The sequence below is a fragment of the Festucalex cinctus genome, chromosome 1 (genome assembly GCF_051991245.1).
Source record: "Festucalex cinctus isolate MCC-2025b chromosome 1, RoL_Fcin_1.0, whole genome shotgun sequence".
NCBI lineage: Eukaryota > Metazoa > Chordata > Actinopteri > Syngnathiformes > Syngnathidae > Festucalex > Festucalex cinctus.
Window position 1 is genome coordinate 2,708,555 of NC_135411.1, and position 14,930 is coordinate 2,723,484.

A 14,930-nucleotide genomic window follows, 5' to 3' on the forward strand; every position below is an offset into this window, starting at 1 on the left:
GCTCTGGCCGCCGTGGAGCTCCCGAGCGCGGCCTCGACGTGGTAGTAGCGCGTGGAATCGTCCGTAATTCCACGGATGGCAAACTGAGCTTCAGCTTGTACAAACCACGTCGCCGCGGCCGACTCCCAAAACTCCGGTAACTTGACGTCAGCGGAGTTCGCCATGTCGCTCAATTCGATCAAATTCTCAGCCTCGGAAACGTCAACGAGGCGAATGTCGGGGTCACCAATGTAGCGAGCAGTGACGGGAGTCGGAGGCAGAGTGTTGAAGTCCGGAGCCAAAGACCGGCGGTTTATTGATATCAGCTTCTCATCGTTTAACAGCAACAACCACCCACTCTGTGCGAGGCTCACAGACCTACCAACATTTTGTTCTTTTATCCTTTCATCCCAACAAACTCCCCCTTCGTCCCAACGTTCCGTGGGTGAATTATGTTCTAATCACTACAACATTTTGAATTATGAGGACACAGCCCTGCATGTAAAATCCAAAGTTTTAGCCAATGTCCCCATAAGCGAGCGTCACCGTCATGTACACGTTTCATTCGTAATATTGGCGACTGGCGAGGCTGCTGCGTGCGGCAACGCGCATGCTCTGTCGTGACGTCAAATGCGTCATGACGTCATCGTTTCGCCAGCTGCGAGATAAAGTTGTTTTCAAGTACTTGAAACTGTCTCATCGAGATGTCGCTTCAATAAAAGTGTTAACACAATCACAACAACTACTGTACTAAATGACGCATGAACGCCATCTTGATAAATCACGTGATCGATGTCGAGCCGATCCGAATGGATCCCGTCACATGTCAACAGGTGACCCGGCTACTGATTACGTGAATGTCGTGTCTATGATGACGCCCCCTGTAGGCAGGTCCTTGTAATGCAACCCTCAATGAATATTCACGTCACCTGTCCCCACAATTACGTGCCTATTCATAATTAAAAAAATAATAATAATAATCTCAAAATGTGTGTGCAATGTTCGTCTGTAGACGCAGAAACTTTTTTTTTTTTTTTTTAGCCACCAACTCCCAAGTAAATACCGTGATGAAAATAAATACTCCATGACATAGCCATAATTATTTATTTCCTTAATTGTTTTCGTGGTTATTTCTTTCAAGAAGAAAAAAAAAGATAAAACATTGCGGTTAAAAGCGGTTTGTTTATGACATCATTTTTGAACAGCTGGAGGCAGAGACGAAGAGAAACTGCCAGTGCCATATTTGCAAAGTCACTATTTGTCGTGAAAATGAATGTAATCTTCTGAAGTGGACTTAAGAAGAAGCTAAAATGTAATGTAATGTATGTGATGACCGAACTACAACGTTTTGAACAGAAATGACCAGAATAAACAAACATCCTTTACCTTTACATTAGTCTACATTTCATTCAGCAAAAATGAACAACGACATGCCCGGATGTTCAAAATTCACATTCAATCAATTCCACATTCCATCCGGTAGGTGGAGGTAATGCTCTTGACGGCCGGTTCCGACAGCCGCCAATGAAACTACGCACGAAGAAGAAGAAGCAGAAGAAGAAGAAGAAGAAGAATCAGGAACAGAAGAAGAGACAGAAACGGTCTGATACCGGTTTCGGTTCTGGTTGCGGTTCCGCTAGTGCACTGTTAAGCGCGTCTCGGTCGGGTTGGGACAAAATGTCGGAGCTGCTAACGTCTCAAGTCCTCCACGAGCAGCTGAGCGTCATCATGGCGGCGCTGAGCAAGGCGGCCGTGCTGGACATCTGCGAGCTGCTCGAGCGAGCTTTGGTCGGCCTCCGAGACGAAGTCAGCCGCAGCCAGCGGGAGAACCGCGAGCTCCGAAGCAGACTCAACCTCATCGAGTCCGTCGTGGTCCGCGGCAGTCTCGGCCCTGCCTCGCCGGAGGACGCCCGCGAGCAACCCGCGGGACAGCGGGACCATCAGGGCGGACAAGCCGACGAAGGGGCTGCTGTTTCCGGGGAGCAGGTGAGTACACCCGCCCCCCTCCTGGAACCTTCTTCGACATATGTAATATGACCATTTCAATGTACAGAAATATAAAATCAGACTTAGTGTATAAAAGTAGTTTCAGTTTTTAAATTGCAACTCTCGGCTGTCTTTTTTTTCTCTTTTCTTTCTTTCTTTCTTTCTTTCTTTCTTTCTACTAAGTACGGCTGCAGCTACAATTGTTTTAATAATTGATTTGGTTGATTATTTTTCCAATGAATATAAGAGTAGGGCTGCTCGATTATGAAGAAATTATTAATATTTTGATAATAATTGAGAACACGATTAGGATGCTCAAAAGAAAATGTTTAAATGTAAAAACAAATATTAAGACAAATGAATTTATTTGAAAGGCTGTCAAAGGATTATTATTTATTTATTTATAAGAAAATGGTATGTAAAGACAAGTTAAAAAATAGAAACACTATAATTATGTAAATTCCTTTTGGACCAAGCAGAATTTATAATTATATATATTAATATATATTTATTGTTTGGTTTACTGGTTTGGACTTAATAAACATAAACAGATTAGAAGTGTTTAAGATAAGTTGAAGTAAAATAAAGATTTAAAGGAAGAAAGATTGTTGATATGTTGGCAAAAAAAAAAAAACTTGAAAAAAATAAATATCCAAGTTCTTTTTGAATGAGATAAAATTTATTAAATTAGTTATTTTAAAATATATATTTTTTTAAAAAAGGTTCAAATGTAAAAATTTTAAGCAACTCATTTTTTTTTTTTTTTTACTGTTATGCTAATTTTGTAATTGCGGAGTGTAATAATTGAAATTGAAATTGTAATTGAATTTTGATGAATTCCACAGCCCTCCGATCCCGTCACTTGAATATTTTTGCTATATATTGAGAATTACTGCCAACATTGATGCTAACTCCCGTGAGCCCATCTATGGCGTTTCACATTACGTGTTAGCATTAAGCTAATTAACTTCAGTTCAAGTCAATGTTTGGATTTGTTTTTCAGCCTCCCGACGTGGTTCTGATCAAAGACGAAGGCTCGGATTGTGAGACAGGTGAGTGATGATGTCGTGGGGAAAGAGGCGGAGCTAAATCCGCCTGATGTCTTTCGGCGTAGAGGACGCCATGTTGGCGGTCACCGTGGAGGACGTGACGGAGGACGCGGCCGTCACGCCGCCGCCGCCGCCGCCACCCTCGCGGCGCAGGAGGAGGAAGGGGCAAGACCGGGTCGCGGACAGGAAGTGCGGCCCGGCCGGGGCCCTCAACATAGCCGCCGTGTACTCGTTGGACGTTGGCCACGACGTGGCGGCGGGAGGACACTCGGGTGCGTTCAAAAATGTCAACGAGTTGATGCACCGTGAATTGCACGTGCCAACAAATTGATTTTAAATAAAATCAAATGTCAAATTAATTAATTCAAATGTAAATAAAATCAAATGTCAAATAAATAAATAAATAAATACTAAATAAATAAATAAAATGGCAACAAAGTGATTGTAAATAAAATAAAATGTTAAATAAATAAATAAATTAATTAAGGAAATAAAGGCAAGGCAAGGCAAGTTTATTTGTATAGCACATTTCATACACAAGGCAACTCAATGTGCTTTACACGAGGAAAGACAACACATAAGCATCAAGAAACAGTAGTTAACATTCAGAGGAAAAAAAACAAAAAACAAAAAACTAAACAAAAAAACACTTAATTAAAGCTGTTTAAAAGTCCCTAATCAAAGGTATAAGAAAAAAGCAAAGTTTTTAACCTGGATTTGAAAGCATTTACACTCGGGGCTGACTTCACTTCTGTTGGCAGCCTATTCCATCTGTGTGCAGCATAATAGCTAAATGCAGCTTCACCATGTTTGCTTCGAACTCTGGGTTCCACTAGTTGGCCCAAGTCTGTAGATCTCAGAGCCCTGCTGGGTTTGTACTCAATCAGCATTTCTTGGATATATTCAGGCCCCAAACCATTTAGTGATTTATAGACGAGTAGCAGAACTTTCAAATCGATTCTACAGCTGACAGGGAGCCAGTGTAAATCCTTAAGTACTGGAGTAATATGTTCTGATCTTTTTGTTTTGGTCAGAACTCGAGCTGCAGCGTTCTGAATGAGCTGCAAGTGTCTCATGTTCTTTTGAGAGAGTCCAGTCAGAAGACCGTTACAGTAATCTAGTCTGCTGGAGATAAAAGCACGGATAAGCTTCTCTTGGTCTGCTTGAAGCATGCAGTCCTTCAGTCTGGATATGTTTTTCAGCTGGTAAAAGGCTGTTTTAGTGATGAATTTAATAGGATTGCTGAAGGTCAGATCTGAGTCTATTAGTACCCCAAGATTTCGAACTTGGTCTTTAGTTTCTAAAGACAGTGACTCAAGCTGTTTTTTAACAGCAATCCTCTTTTCTTTATTGCCGAAAACAATGAGCTCCGTTTTGTTTTCGTTCAGCTGAAGGCAATTTTGGTTCATCCAGTTGTTAACTTGCTCTAGAGAATGACACAATGCGTTAATAGAACTGCTGTCATTTGGGGACATCGATAAATACAGTTGTGTGTCATCTGCATAACTATGATAGTCAACATCGGTGTTCTGAAGCATTTGACCCAAAAGTAACATATACAGACTGAACAACAGGGGTCCAAGGACTGACCCTTGAGGGACCCCACATGTCATGGCCTTTCGATCAGATTGAAAATTTCCAATAGTCACAAAGTAACTCCTTTCCTCCAAATAGGACCTGAACCATTTAAGGACTGTTCCATCTAATCCCACCCAAGTTTCCAGTAGGGGGCTCTATCCCAGACGGCAGACACACGGGGGTGACACGGTCAGACAGAACCACCGGAGATGTCAACTCCACCAGGGCGATATCGTTGTGAAACGTCTTTGGGTTGAACTGGAAGACATGGAAGACGTTTTACTGTTGAGGGTTGCTTGCGGATCTTCCCATTCATCCAGGTCATTTCATTCACAGGGAACGGAATCAATCGCAGCTGGACTGCTGTTTGTCTTACAAGACATTTTCCTATCATCTGAGTGGGCTTGATCAGTTCATGCAACAAGGCTTGATTCCGAACCTAATCTGAAGCTGTTATAATGATGGATTAGGAATGGGATCTCACTTGAGTGGATTCTTTTAGCAATAAATACCTTAGGATGAGGGATGATGCGATTGACACCCATGGCTTGGGTGACGCTGATTCAAAGTCTCTCAAATCTGTAGAAGAGCCTGCGCCTCTCTGTCGTCCTATCCATTCGCTTTTCCTCCATTTTAAATATTGCAACCAATGAGGACATCACCATAACTAATAATGTCCGTCCATCCATCCATCCATCCATCCATCCATCCATCCATCCATCCATCCATCTTCTACCACGTATCCGGACTTGGGTCTCCAGGGCAGAAGCTTTAGCAGTGAAGCCCAGACTTCCCCCTCCCCAGCCACTTCTAGCTCCTCCGGTGGGATTCCTGGGTGTTCCCAGGCCAGCCGAGAGACATAATCGTGTCTTCAGTGTGTCCTGGTTCGTCTCCATGGCCTCCCGCTGTTGGGACATGCGCGGAACACCTCTCCAGGGAGGCGTCCGAGCCAGATGCCCGAGCCCCCTCAGCTGTCTCCTCCCAATACGGAGGAGCAGTGGCTCGACTCTGAGGCCCTCCCAGATAGCTGAGCTCCTTTTGACCGCTCCTGTATTAAAAAAAGAAAAGAAAAACTACATAGCACAGGTTTATTGGTGCACATCCATCCATTTTTTTAACTGCTTGCTCCTCACAAGGGTCGCGGGAGTGCTGGAGCCTATCCTAGCTGGCTTCGGGCAGTAGGCGGGGTCCACCCCGAACTGGTTGCCAGCCAATCACAGGGCATATTGGTGCACAATGATCCAATAATTATTTGCAAAGGGCACACTGCCACAGTTTTGCTGCCCTTGCTCTTTTTAATTGGTTTTCGTCTACATCCAAACCTGTCACATGTGCCACATTGCATCTGTAAAAAGAAAGAGACCAAGGCAAAAAAATTTGCCATCTTGTGTGCAGTTATGTCAGTAGTAAAGAACAGGGAATCATCGCCCGTTGTAGATAACATAATCTGTGCCATTAAAATGTTATATAATTATTTATTATAATAAATAACTTTTCTGTTACTATTGGTAAAGAAGTACTATGCACACTAAATATAGATGATGCACACCTCTTAATTTTTCAGTTAAAATCTTCACTCATTTTGAATGATTTTTTTTCTGTAAATTTTAGCGCTTGAGCTCAATAGCTTCCAGGTCATGTGACCTATTGACCCCAAATCAGTGCTGCATCATCGTGGCATGTCTGATAGATGATGCACACCTTTTATTTTTTTTCAGTTGAGACCTCCACTTATTATTAATTATTATTTTTTCTGTAAATATCAATTTAGCTCAATAGCTTCCAGGTCACGTGACCTGTTGACCACAAATGCATGCTGCATCATAGTGGCATGTCTGATAATGATGCTCACCTTTTACTTTTTATTTTAGACCTCCACTTATTTATTTTTTTAAATATTTTTTTTCTGTAAATGTTAGTAATTTAGCTCAAGAGCTTCCAGGTCATGTGACATATTGACCCCAAATCAATGCTGCATCATAGTGGCATGTCTGACAGAAGATGCACACCTTTTATTTTTTCATTTTAGACCTGCACTTATCTTTAATTAATTATTTTTGTAAATATTAGCTTTTGAGCTCAATAGATTACGTCATGTGACCTATTGACCCCAAATCAATGTTGCATCATTGTGGCATGTCTGATAGATGATACACACCTCTTATTTTTTCAGTTTAGACCTCCACTTATTTTTCAATTTTTTTCTTTAAATATTAGCAGTTGAGCTCAATAGCTTCCAGGTCATGTGATCTATTGACCCCAAATGAGTATTGGCTCAAAGTGGCATGTCTGCTCGATGACACACCTTTTTTCCTCTATTTCAACCTTTCCTTGGTTTTAAATTAACTTAATATTGTACATATCAATGTTATTGCTCAATATTACCCCACAACAATATTACCCCCTTATTTGGAGCCGCCAGCTACAAAAAAATGGAGGGCAAAGTGGAAACTTAAGGAATTTTGTTTTTTGGCTGAAACAGTACGTCGATCGCTACTTTCGTGGTGTAAATTGTCATTCAGTAAATCGTTTGTATCGGCATATACTCGTCTTGCTCAAGCTATCTTAGCTTGCGAGCTGCTAACAAACAGACTGCACAATTGCTACACATTCCTCAGCAGCTGTGCCCAAGTCAAGGTGCCACTGTAGAAACAATACACGTCAAGTCGCGCTTTAGATTTGACTTAACTGAACCAAATGTGTATTTGTCTTCTTGTGTCTTGCAGATGTTGGTGAAAAATATCTTGGTCCTGAGAAGCAGGAACTGAAGTCTCGTCATGTTAAAAAGGAGGAGGAAGAGCATGCTTACATTAAAGAGGAGGAAGAGCCCCTTTGTGTCAAAGAAGAGGAGGTTGAGGATGATGTCACCAAGTCACCACTGACCTTTGTTGCTTTAAAGAGTGACGATAACGGTGAGCATGAGGAGGACAGAGGGGCGGAGCCACCAAGCAGCAGCTCAACTCAACACATGAAGACAGAAGGTGATGCAGACCAGTGGGGACCACCACAAGCACAAAGTGATGACACAAGGTCACAGTCTGCTGACACTGACGACGACGATGATGAATACGCTAAACGTAATCAGGCTGACAACAACCGCTGCAAATGTTCTCAGTGTGGGAAAACATTCAGTTCAAAAGGGAATTTGAAAGTTCACTTGAGAAAACATACTGGAGAAAAACCTTTTGCCTGCCCAGACTGTGGCAAAAGTTTCTCTCGGCAGTCAGTTTTAACAATCCACGCAAGAACACACACTGGAGAGAAACCTTTTGCCTGCCCAGACTGTGGCAAAAGCTTCTCTGATAAGGGAAGTTTAAAAATACACAAAAGAACACATACTGAAGAAAAACCCTTTTCCTGCTCAGACTGTGGCAAAAGTTTTTCTCAGCAGTCAAATTTAACAAGCCACACAAGAACACACAGTGGAGAAAAACCTTTTTCCTGCTCAGACTGTGGCAAAAGTTTCTCTCAGAAGTCACAATTAACAAGCCACACAAGAACACACACTGGAGAAAAACCTTTTTCTTGCCCAGACTGTGGCAAAAGCTTCTCCGACAAGGGAAATTTAAAAAAACACACAAGAACACATACTGGAGAAAAACCTTTTGCCTGCCCAGACTGTGGTAAAAGTTTCTCTCACAAGTCACATTTAACAAGCCACACAAGAACGCACACTGGAGAAAAACCTTTTGCCTGCCCAGACTGTGGCCAAAGTTTCTCTCAGCAGTCACATTTAACAAGCCACACAAGAACACACAGTGGAGAAAACCCTTTTTCTTGCCCAGACTGTGGCAAAAGCTTCTCCGACAAGGGAAATTTAAAAAAACACATACTGGAGAAAAACCTTTTGCCTGCCCAGACTGTGGCAAAAGCTTTTCTCGACAGTCAGAGTTAACAAGACACACAAGAAGACACGCTGGGAAGGAACCGTTCAGTTGCAGTATTTGTGCTCAAAGATTCTCTTGTAAAAAGCTTGCTGAGAGACACGAGTGCGCTGGTGGCAATAGCAGCGATCTTTAAAGCTTAAAAATAAAAATAAAGGGAGTGAGGCTGTGCTATGATGTAAAAGTGTCAATGATTTGGAATAAAATAGGGAAGAAAAAGGTGATCGGCGCTGATTTTGAAAATGATAAAGAGGAATATTAGAAAAAAAAATGCAAAGAAACATGAAATACAAAATCTAAATGAATTTGCATTTTGTTGAGGGACATCATGAATCAACTCCTCCCGTTGTAGTCCTTCGCTGATCTCGAAACTTTCTCATGCACATTGAGACCCAACGAGGTGATATTTTGCATGGAGCCCCCCAGAACCCAAAATTTAACAGGAACAAAATTTAAAGGGGAAGTCAACCCCAAAATGTTCTTAATATGTTGTATGTGCCTCCACTCGTCGAAACACGGCATTCAGATTAATCAATTTTGCTCCAGTTCCAAGTGTCAGCGGCTGGGACAATAACCTCAAATCATGTCGGATATCTCTTGCCGTGTACAGTGTTGTGAAAAAGTATTTGCCCTCCTCTCAAATTCTCCCTTTTATTGCGCAGTTTGCCAAGTTGAACATTTATCAAAGATAACCGCTATTATGACTTGAGACGTCGACATGACTCCTTCCGTGTCGGTGACCTTGTTCGAGTGAAAACACAGCCCAGGTCAGATGCTCACTCTAATTTTACAGCTCAACTTGCTCCCCTATTTGAGGGACCACTGTGTGTGTCCGAACGACTCAGTGATGTGAACTACAGACTCGCTTGGGTGGACTCTGGTGCTGATGCTGGTGTTTATCATATTGTGAATATGCAGCCGTTCCATACTTGGGATTCTCTCACTGCCAAGAGACAATTGGTTTCCTCTCCTGCTGAGAGGGGGACCTCTGGGATCTCGGACACGGACTTTTCCGCCCCTCAGGCCCCATTAGGAGATGCTGATGCTGAACTTGAGCCATTTCCCTTTGGTTCAACGGACATTGACTCTGATTGTGAGGCGGACACTGTTCCCCGGGGTCTCCCGTCTGACCCCGACCTGGCTTAAAAAAAAAATAAAAAATCCACTGTACATTTTCATTTTTACAATTGATTATATGTCGATTTTTGTTGTATACGGTGCTTGCCTTTTGTGCGTACCATCCATAATTGTGTTCTATGTATCGATGCTATTTGGTATGGTCAGTTGCTTCTTAAGCTGTTTACGGCTGTGGCCAGCCTTTTTCTCACCAGGCAGTGTGGCACCGCGCCATGTGGCGCTTCTTTGTTTTTGTGTAGAACTATTTTTTTTTTCCCCTTTTGGCGAGCAATAGTTGTTGTTTTTTATGCGCGGTGGTGTCGAGCCCGCTCTCTCTTTATGTTGTTTGTTTAGAATAAATGTTGACTTTGTGGACTGAAGTTGCTCTCCCTTTTTGTTTTGCTGGCGCGCTGCGCCGTCCATGGCAAATCAGCCTCCGCGCGTGACAGACGCTGCGGAAACACAATTCTAAATTCCCTGCTGAACTTTTAAACCAAGAAGTCCCTTTACCCTGAACTCAAAGAAACTGGACTTGTTGGTGGAAAAGCAGCAGCTCTTCATTAGTAGGATATGCTATGTAACCTTAAAATCAAACATTGTCTTGAAGGCTCCCTGTTTCAGCTGCATGTCCAGTAGGGGTGGGCGATATGGCTTTAAATTTATATCACGATATTTCAAAGAAATTTGCGGTGACGATATTTTTGACGATACAGTGGTACCTCTACTTACGAACGTCCCTTCATACGAAAGTTTCAAGTTTTGAAACTCCTCAACAGGAAATTATTGCCTCTTGTTGTGTGAAGGCTGGAGGCCTTCACACATATGTCATTCAACCTTTTATTATTATTTTTACTTAAACTTATTCCTCCCACTTTTTTGTCCCGCATCTACTTCCACATTTTACACCCGATTCACTCCATTCCAGTTTCAAACTATTCCAAAAATTCACGCGACGCATGCTTGTATTTTTATTATTCCTACGATTCACGCCTTACCCACAATTCCCGATTTCATACCCGATTTTTCCCCATTATTCTTAATGGGAGATTCTACATTTCACATTTACTTCCACATTTTTCACACGATTCACATCATTCCAGCTTCAATATATTCCAGCAATTGGTGCCATGAGCTATTCCAGCTTTTCAGGTTCAAAATTCACACCTTACCCACAATTCCCGATTTCGTACCCGATTATTTCCCATATTCTACATTTTCCATTTACTACCACTTTATTCATCCGATTCACATCATTCCAACTTCAATATATTCCAGCAATTCATGCCGCATTCAGAAATTAAACCAAACACAAATTAAACAATCCACATTCATGTGAAGCATGCTAGCCCAAACCACTAACAAACACTGGCTGATGTGACATCACGCACGGGCATACATGTATGCTATACTGCACAACAAACTTTGGACGGACATTATGGGTGATTTAACTCACCGTTTGCATCTACACACTAATAAACGTTCAGCAATACAGCCAGTCGGTATCTATGAGAGTGTAGTGGCTCGAGAATGTTGCGTTCAATGACCGCTAACAGAGTAAGAAATATGACATGTGGACTACACAAGCCAGCACCGGATTACAAGCAATAAATCTTACCTTCCTACGAAAACGGCTTTCTTTTTGCCCACTTTGAGGTCTCTGCATGTCAACCAAGGTTTAAGCTGCTCCACACTGTGTTGGTATATTCGGACCCGTCGCCATGGGCGGGCCTTGGGGGTCCGTGCCCGCCCTGTCAGTCAGCCGTGCCCGCCCAAGCAAGATGACTCACCAACTATTCGTCCTATCAGTCACGTAAACTTGCGCCTTCTGTTTTAAATAAAGCATTTAATGGAAGCCACCAAATGCCAAACCTCGATCCAGGATGACACAGTTGACATCGATGGGAATCCTGAGTCCACTGGTTACGTTTACAAGTGAGTGTCAAACTTTTATTTTAATTAGTCAAGCCACACAGCACGGATGAATTGGAGCAATACACAGTATGCTGTTAACAGACCCAAGCAGTCACACATACACAACAAATACTTAAGGAGCATAAAATTATTTATCACTAAAGAAGTTGCAGTACAATGTGAGTTGAATTCTCTTTTTTTATTGCCAAGTTTGTTCATGTTGATGACTGTCACTAAGTTCTAATAAAAAAAAACAGCACTTTACACATCCTTTTGGATTGATATTCTGCTTAGTTTTTCACTGAACCCATATGTTGTTTCTGTATATCATCGACATCACTCAACCTTATTTCTAAATCACTTTAAAACATCCATTGCTGCATACAAAGTGCTGTGCATGGAATAGAAATTAGTCTTTTAGTAGACACAAGTGAAACAAAATAACACAAAATAAAATTAATTAGAGTAAATATAAGTACAGGGTGACCCAAAAAGATGCGTAGCCATATTTTCTTGGATAAAAAATGCATTTTTTACCGAATGTCTTTTCTGTTGCAGGACGTGAAAGGTGAACCTATGGATGATCATTTGCAGCTATAGTTGCCCTGAAAATGTCTTGGACAAATCAGCAGAAGATATTCTCCCTGGAGACCGATTTTGCGACAAAATCATACCAGAGTGTACAGATTGAGTTTCCATTGTCGCAACTTTCCATCCAAATCAACGATTGTTAGTTGGATGAAGAAGTTCAGAGAGCATGGGACTGTAGTGGGCCTATGTTCTAAAGCCACAGGGGGAACTTATTCAGGAATGCAGGAAGAAGAGTGCAAGGACAGGAGAAAACATTGCTGCAGTGAGGGACTCAGTAGGACGCAGCCAAGAACTCGGAATCACTGCGGCGTGTTCTTACGTCTGATCTGCACCTACACCCATACAAGATCCAAATCAAGCAAAAATTCACTGGAAAAGCCAGTAACAATGTGTGAATGCTTCTGTAATGTGCTTGAAAATGATGAAAACTTTCTTGAGAACGTTTGCTTCTCAGAACTGAACTCTGAACTTCTTCATCCAACTAACAATCGTTGATTTGGATGGAAAGTTGCGACAATGGAAACGCTTTCCAAACGGAATCTGTACACTCTGGTATGATTTTGTCGCAAAATCGGTCTCCAGGGAGAATATCTTCTGCTGATTTGTCCAAGACATTTTCAGGGCAACTATAGCTGCAAATGATCATCCATAGGTTCACCTTTCACGTCCTGCAACACAAAAGACATTCGGTAAAAAATGCATTTTTTATCCAATAAAATATGGCTACGCATCTTTTTGGGTCACCCTGTAGATAAGTATACACGCAAATAAAATACTAAAAGAAAAAAAAAAGTATAGAAATAAAATAACATAAAAGTAGCAGCAACAGCAAAAAAAAAAAAAAAAAAAGTGCCGACAGGGAGCCGGTCGGCCACGGCTTCATTTTGAAGTGTTGAAATAATTATTTAAAAAAACAGCAAATCCAAGATATGTTTCTTGAGATGATGGGGTTTTAATATATCAAATCGCGTCTGAAATAAAATGCACCGTCGCGTGGTTCAATTTCCAGGGGGAAAAATGGCGACATCTGTCGGTGACTTGACACTTTTTTTTTTTTTTTAAGTGAGCACTTATACACAAACAAGGCACATTTGTATCATCAACTGACAAATTACTTGACACAGACGGAGCATAAACATTATTGAACATTTAAAATAAAAGAAAGGAAGAGAAAAGAAAAATAAAATTCAACAGAAATTGTACTTGCAAGAGGACTATAATTGGCGGGGTTGGCGGCCATCGGGGGGGGGCGGCTTGTTGGGGGGGGGTTTGGGTGGGTGGGGGGTTGGGTGTTGGGGGTCGGGGTGTGTTCGGGGGTTTGGGGGCCGGGGGTGGTGGGGCCTGGGTCGTGGTGGGTGGCGGGTTTGGGTGGGGTGCGGGGGGGTCGTGGGGGGGTGGGGGCTGGGGACCGGTGGGGCGCTGTGGGGGCCCGCTGGGCCTCGTTCTGCGGCCTTGGGCTCGGGGGTGTGGGCCGGGGCTGGGGCGGGGGTGTTCCGGGCGTCTGGGTCGGCTCGCCGACCGGTGTCCGCTCGGGTGGCTTGGGGGTGGCCTTGGTGCTGCCGCGGCCTGGGGATTTCGGGGGGGGGGGGGGGGAGTGCTCGCTTTGCTGGACCGCGGTTGACGGCTTTCTTTCTTTGGTGGTGGTCCTTATGCATGCCAGATCCGTCGCACCAGCATCTACTGAAACTCAACAGAAGTAGCCTCTCCCTCCCACAGCCCCTTGAATCAGTTGGTGCTGGTGTCTGTGGTTCTCACTTTGCTCTATCTATCCTTCCCTCCTTCCTCTCTTTAGTTTTTCCTCTGGTCACTTGAGATCTTAATTTATTAGAAGTATGAGGTTTCTGGGGTTGGCATAAGACTCTGGTTTTGTAACCACGTAGGAGGGGTCTTGTTGGTGCTGGACTTCACTTTGATGGATTGGATGTACTGGCTTCTATGGATCTCTCTCTGCCTTATCGATCCTTCCCTCCTTCCTCTCTTTAGTTTTTCCTCTGGTTTCTTGAGATCTCGCCAAATTTGCTGGAATTTAGAGGCTTCCGGGGTTGGCGTAAGACTTTGATTTTGTAATCATGGGGAAGGCAGGAAGTGTTTGGTCGGTGCTGGATTTCACTTTGATTTTCCTTTCTTTTCTCTTTATTTCTTTTTTTCTGACCTTTTCTCTGGTCTCCTGACCATTTAAACCTCACGACTCTGGCAAGATTCTGAAGTACCTGGTTAAGGCGAAGGGTAATGGGATATTTATAAGGCTTTAGGTGAATGAATGAGTATAAATTTATACGTATTTGCACGCACGCACGCACGCGCACGCACGCAAACGCACGCAAACGCACGCAAACGCACACACGCAAACGCACGCACGCACGCAAACGCACGCACACATACACACACACAAAAAAAAAAAAAAAAAAAAAAAGAGCAATGATGACAAGACGTTGAATCGGTAAGACTACCGAATGAACAATTCTGAGCTCTTAAAAAAAAAAAAAAAAAAAAAAAAAAGAGGACTATAATAAATCAAATCATTCCAATAAAGAAACTCAATGAGGGGCTTTACTGTCCATGACCAATTTCAAAGATGTAAAAAACAATATAAAGTCATTTTTCCAGTGAAGTAGACGTTGTTTTGTTGTTGTTTTTTTTAATATCTTCATTTGTGAATAAAGAATTTCCCTAAAAGCAACAAAACATTGAAAACAAATTCGAGATTCTTGTCTTCCTGAAATACACCAAACAAAATCGATGCTTCTGTCAGGGGGAAATCAATATTTTTTGATTGTAACCAACTCCTTTAAGGTTATATGGCTGGTTGGGATACTCCGGAGACGGGTGTCCGTTC

General features: G+C 42.5%; 2 protein-coding genes across 2 annotated transcripts in view; one reads left to right on the forward strand and one right to left on the reverse strand.

Moving 5' to 3' along the window:
- LOC144005478 (uncharacterized) overlaps positions 1-9,970 on the forward strand; it is a 13,316-nt gene extending 3,346 nt beyond the window's left edge. Inside the window, exons 3-6 of the mRNA XM_077503695.1 lie at positions 1,463-1,965; positions 2,969-3,017; positions 3,080-3,286; positions 7,319-9,970. Coding sequence (XP_077359821.1) covers positions 1,463-1,965; positions 2,969-3,017; positions 3,080-3,286; positions 7,319-8,487 — 1,928 coding nt within the window. The 3' untranslated portion in view covers positions 8,488-9,970. The remainder of the gene's footprint in view (positions 1-1,462; positions 1,966-2,968; positions 3,018-3,079; positions 3,287-7,318) is intronic.
- LOC144007179 (uncharacterized) overlaps positions 1-14,930 on the reverse strand; it is a 337,746-nt gene that overhangs the window by 48,586 nt on the left and 274,230 nt on the right. The window lies entirely within an intron of this gene.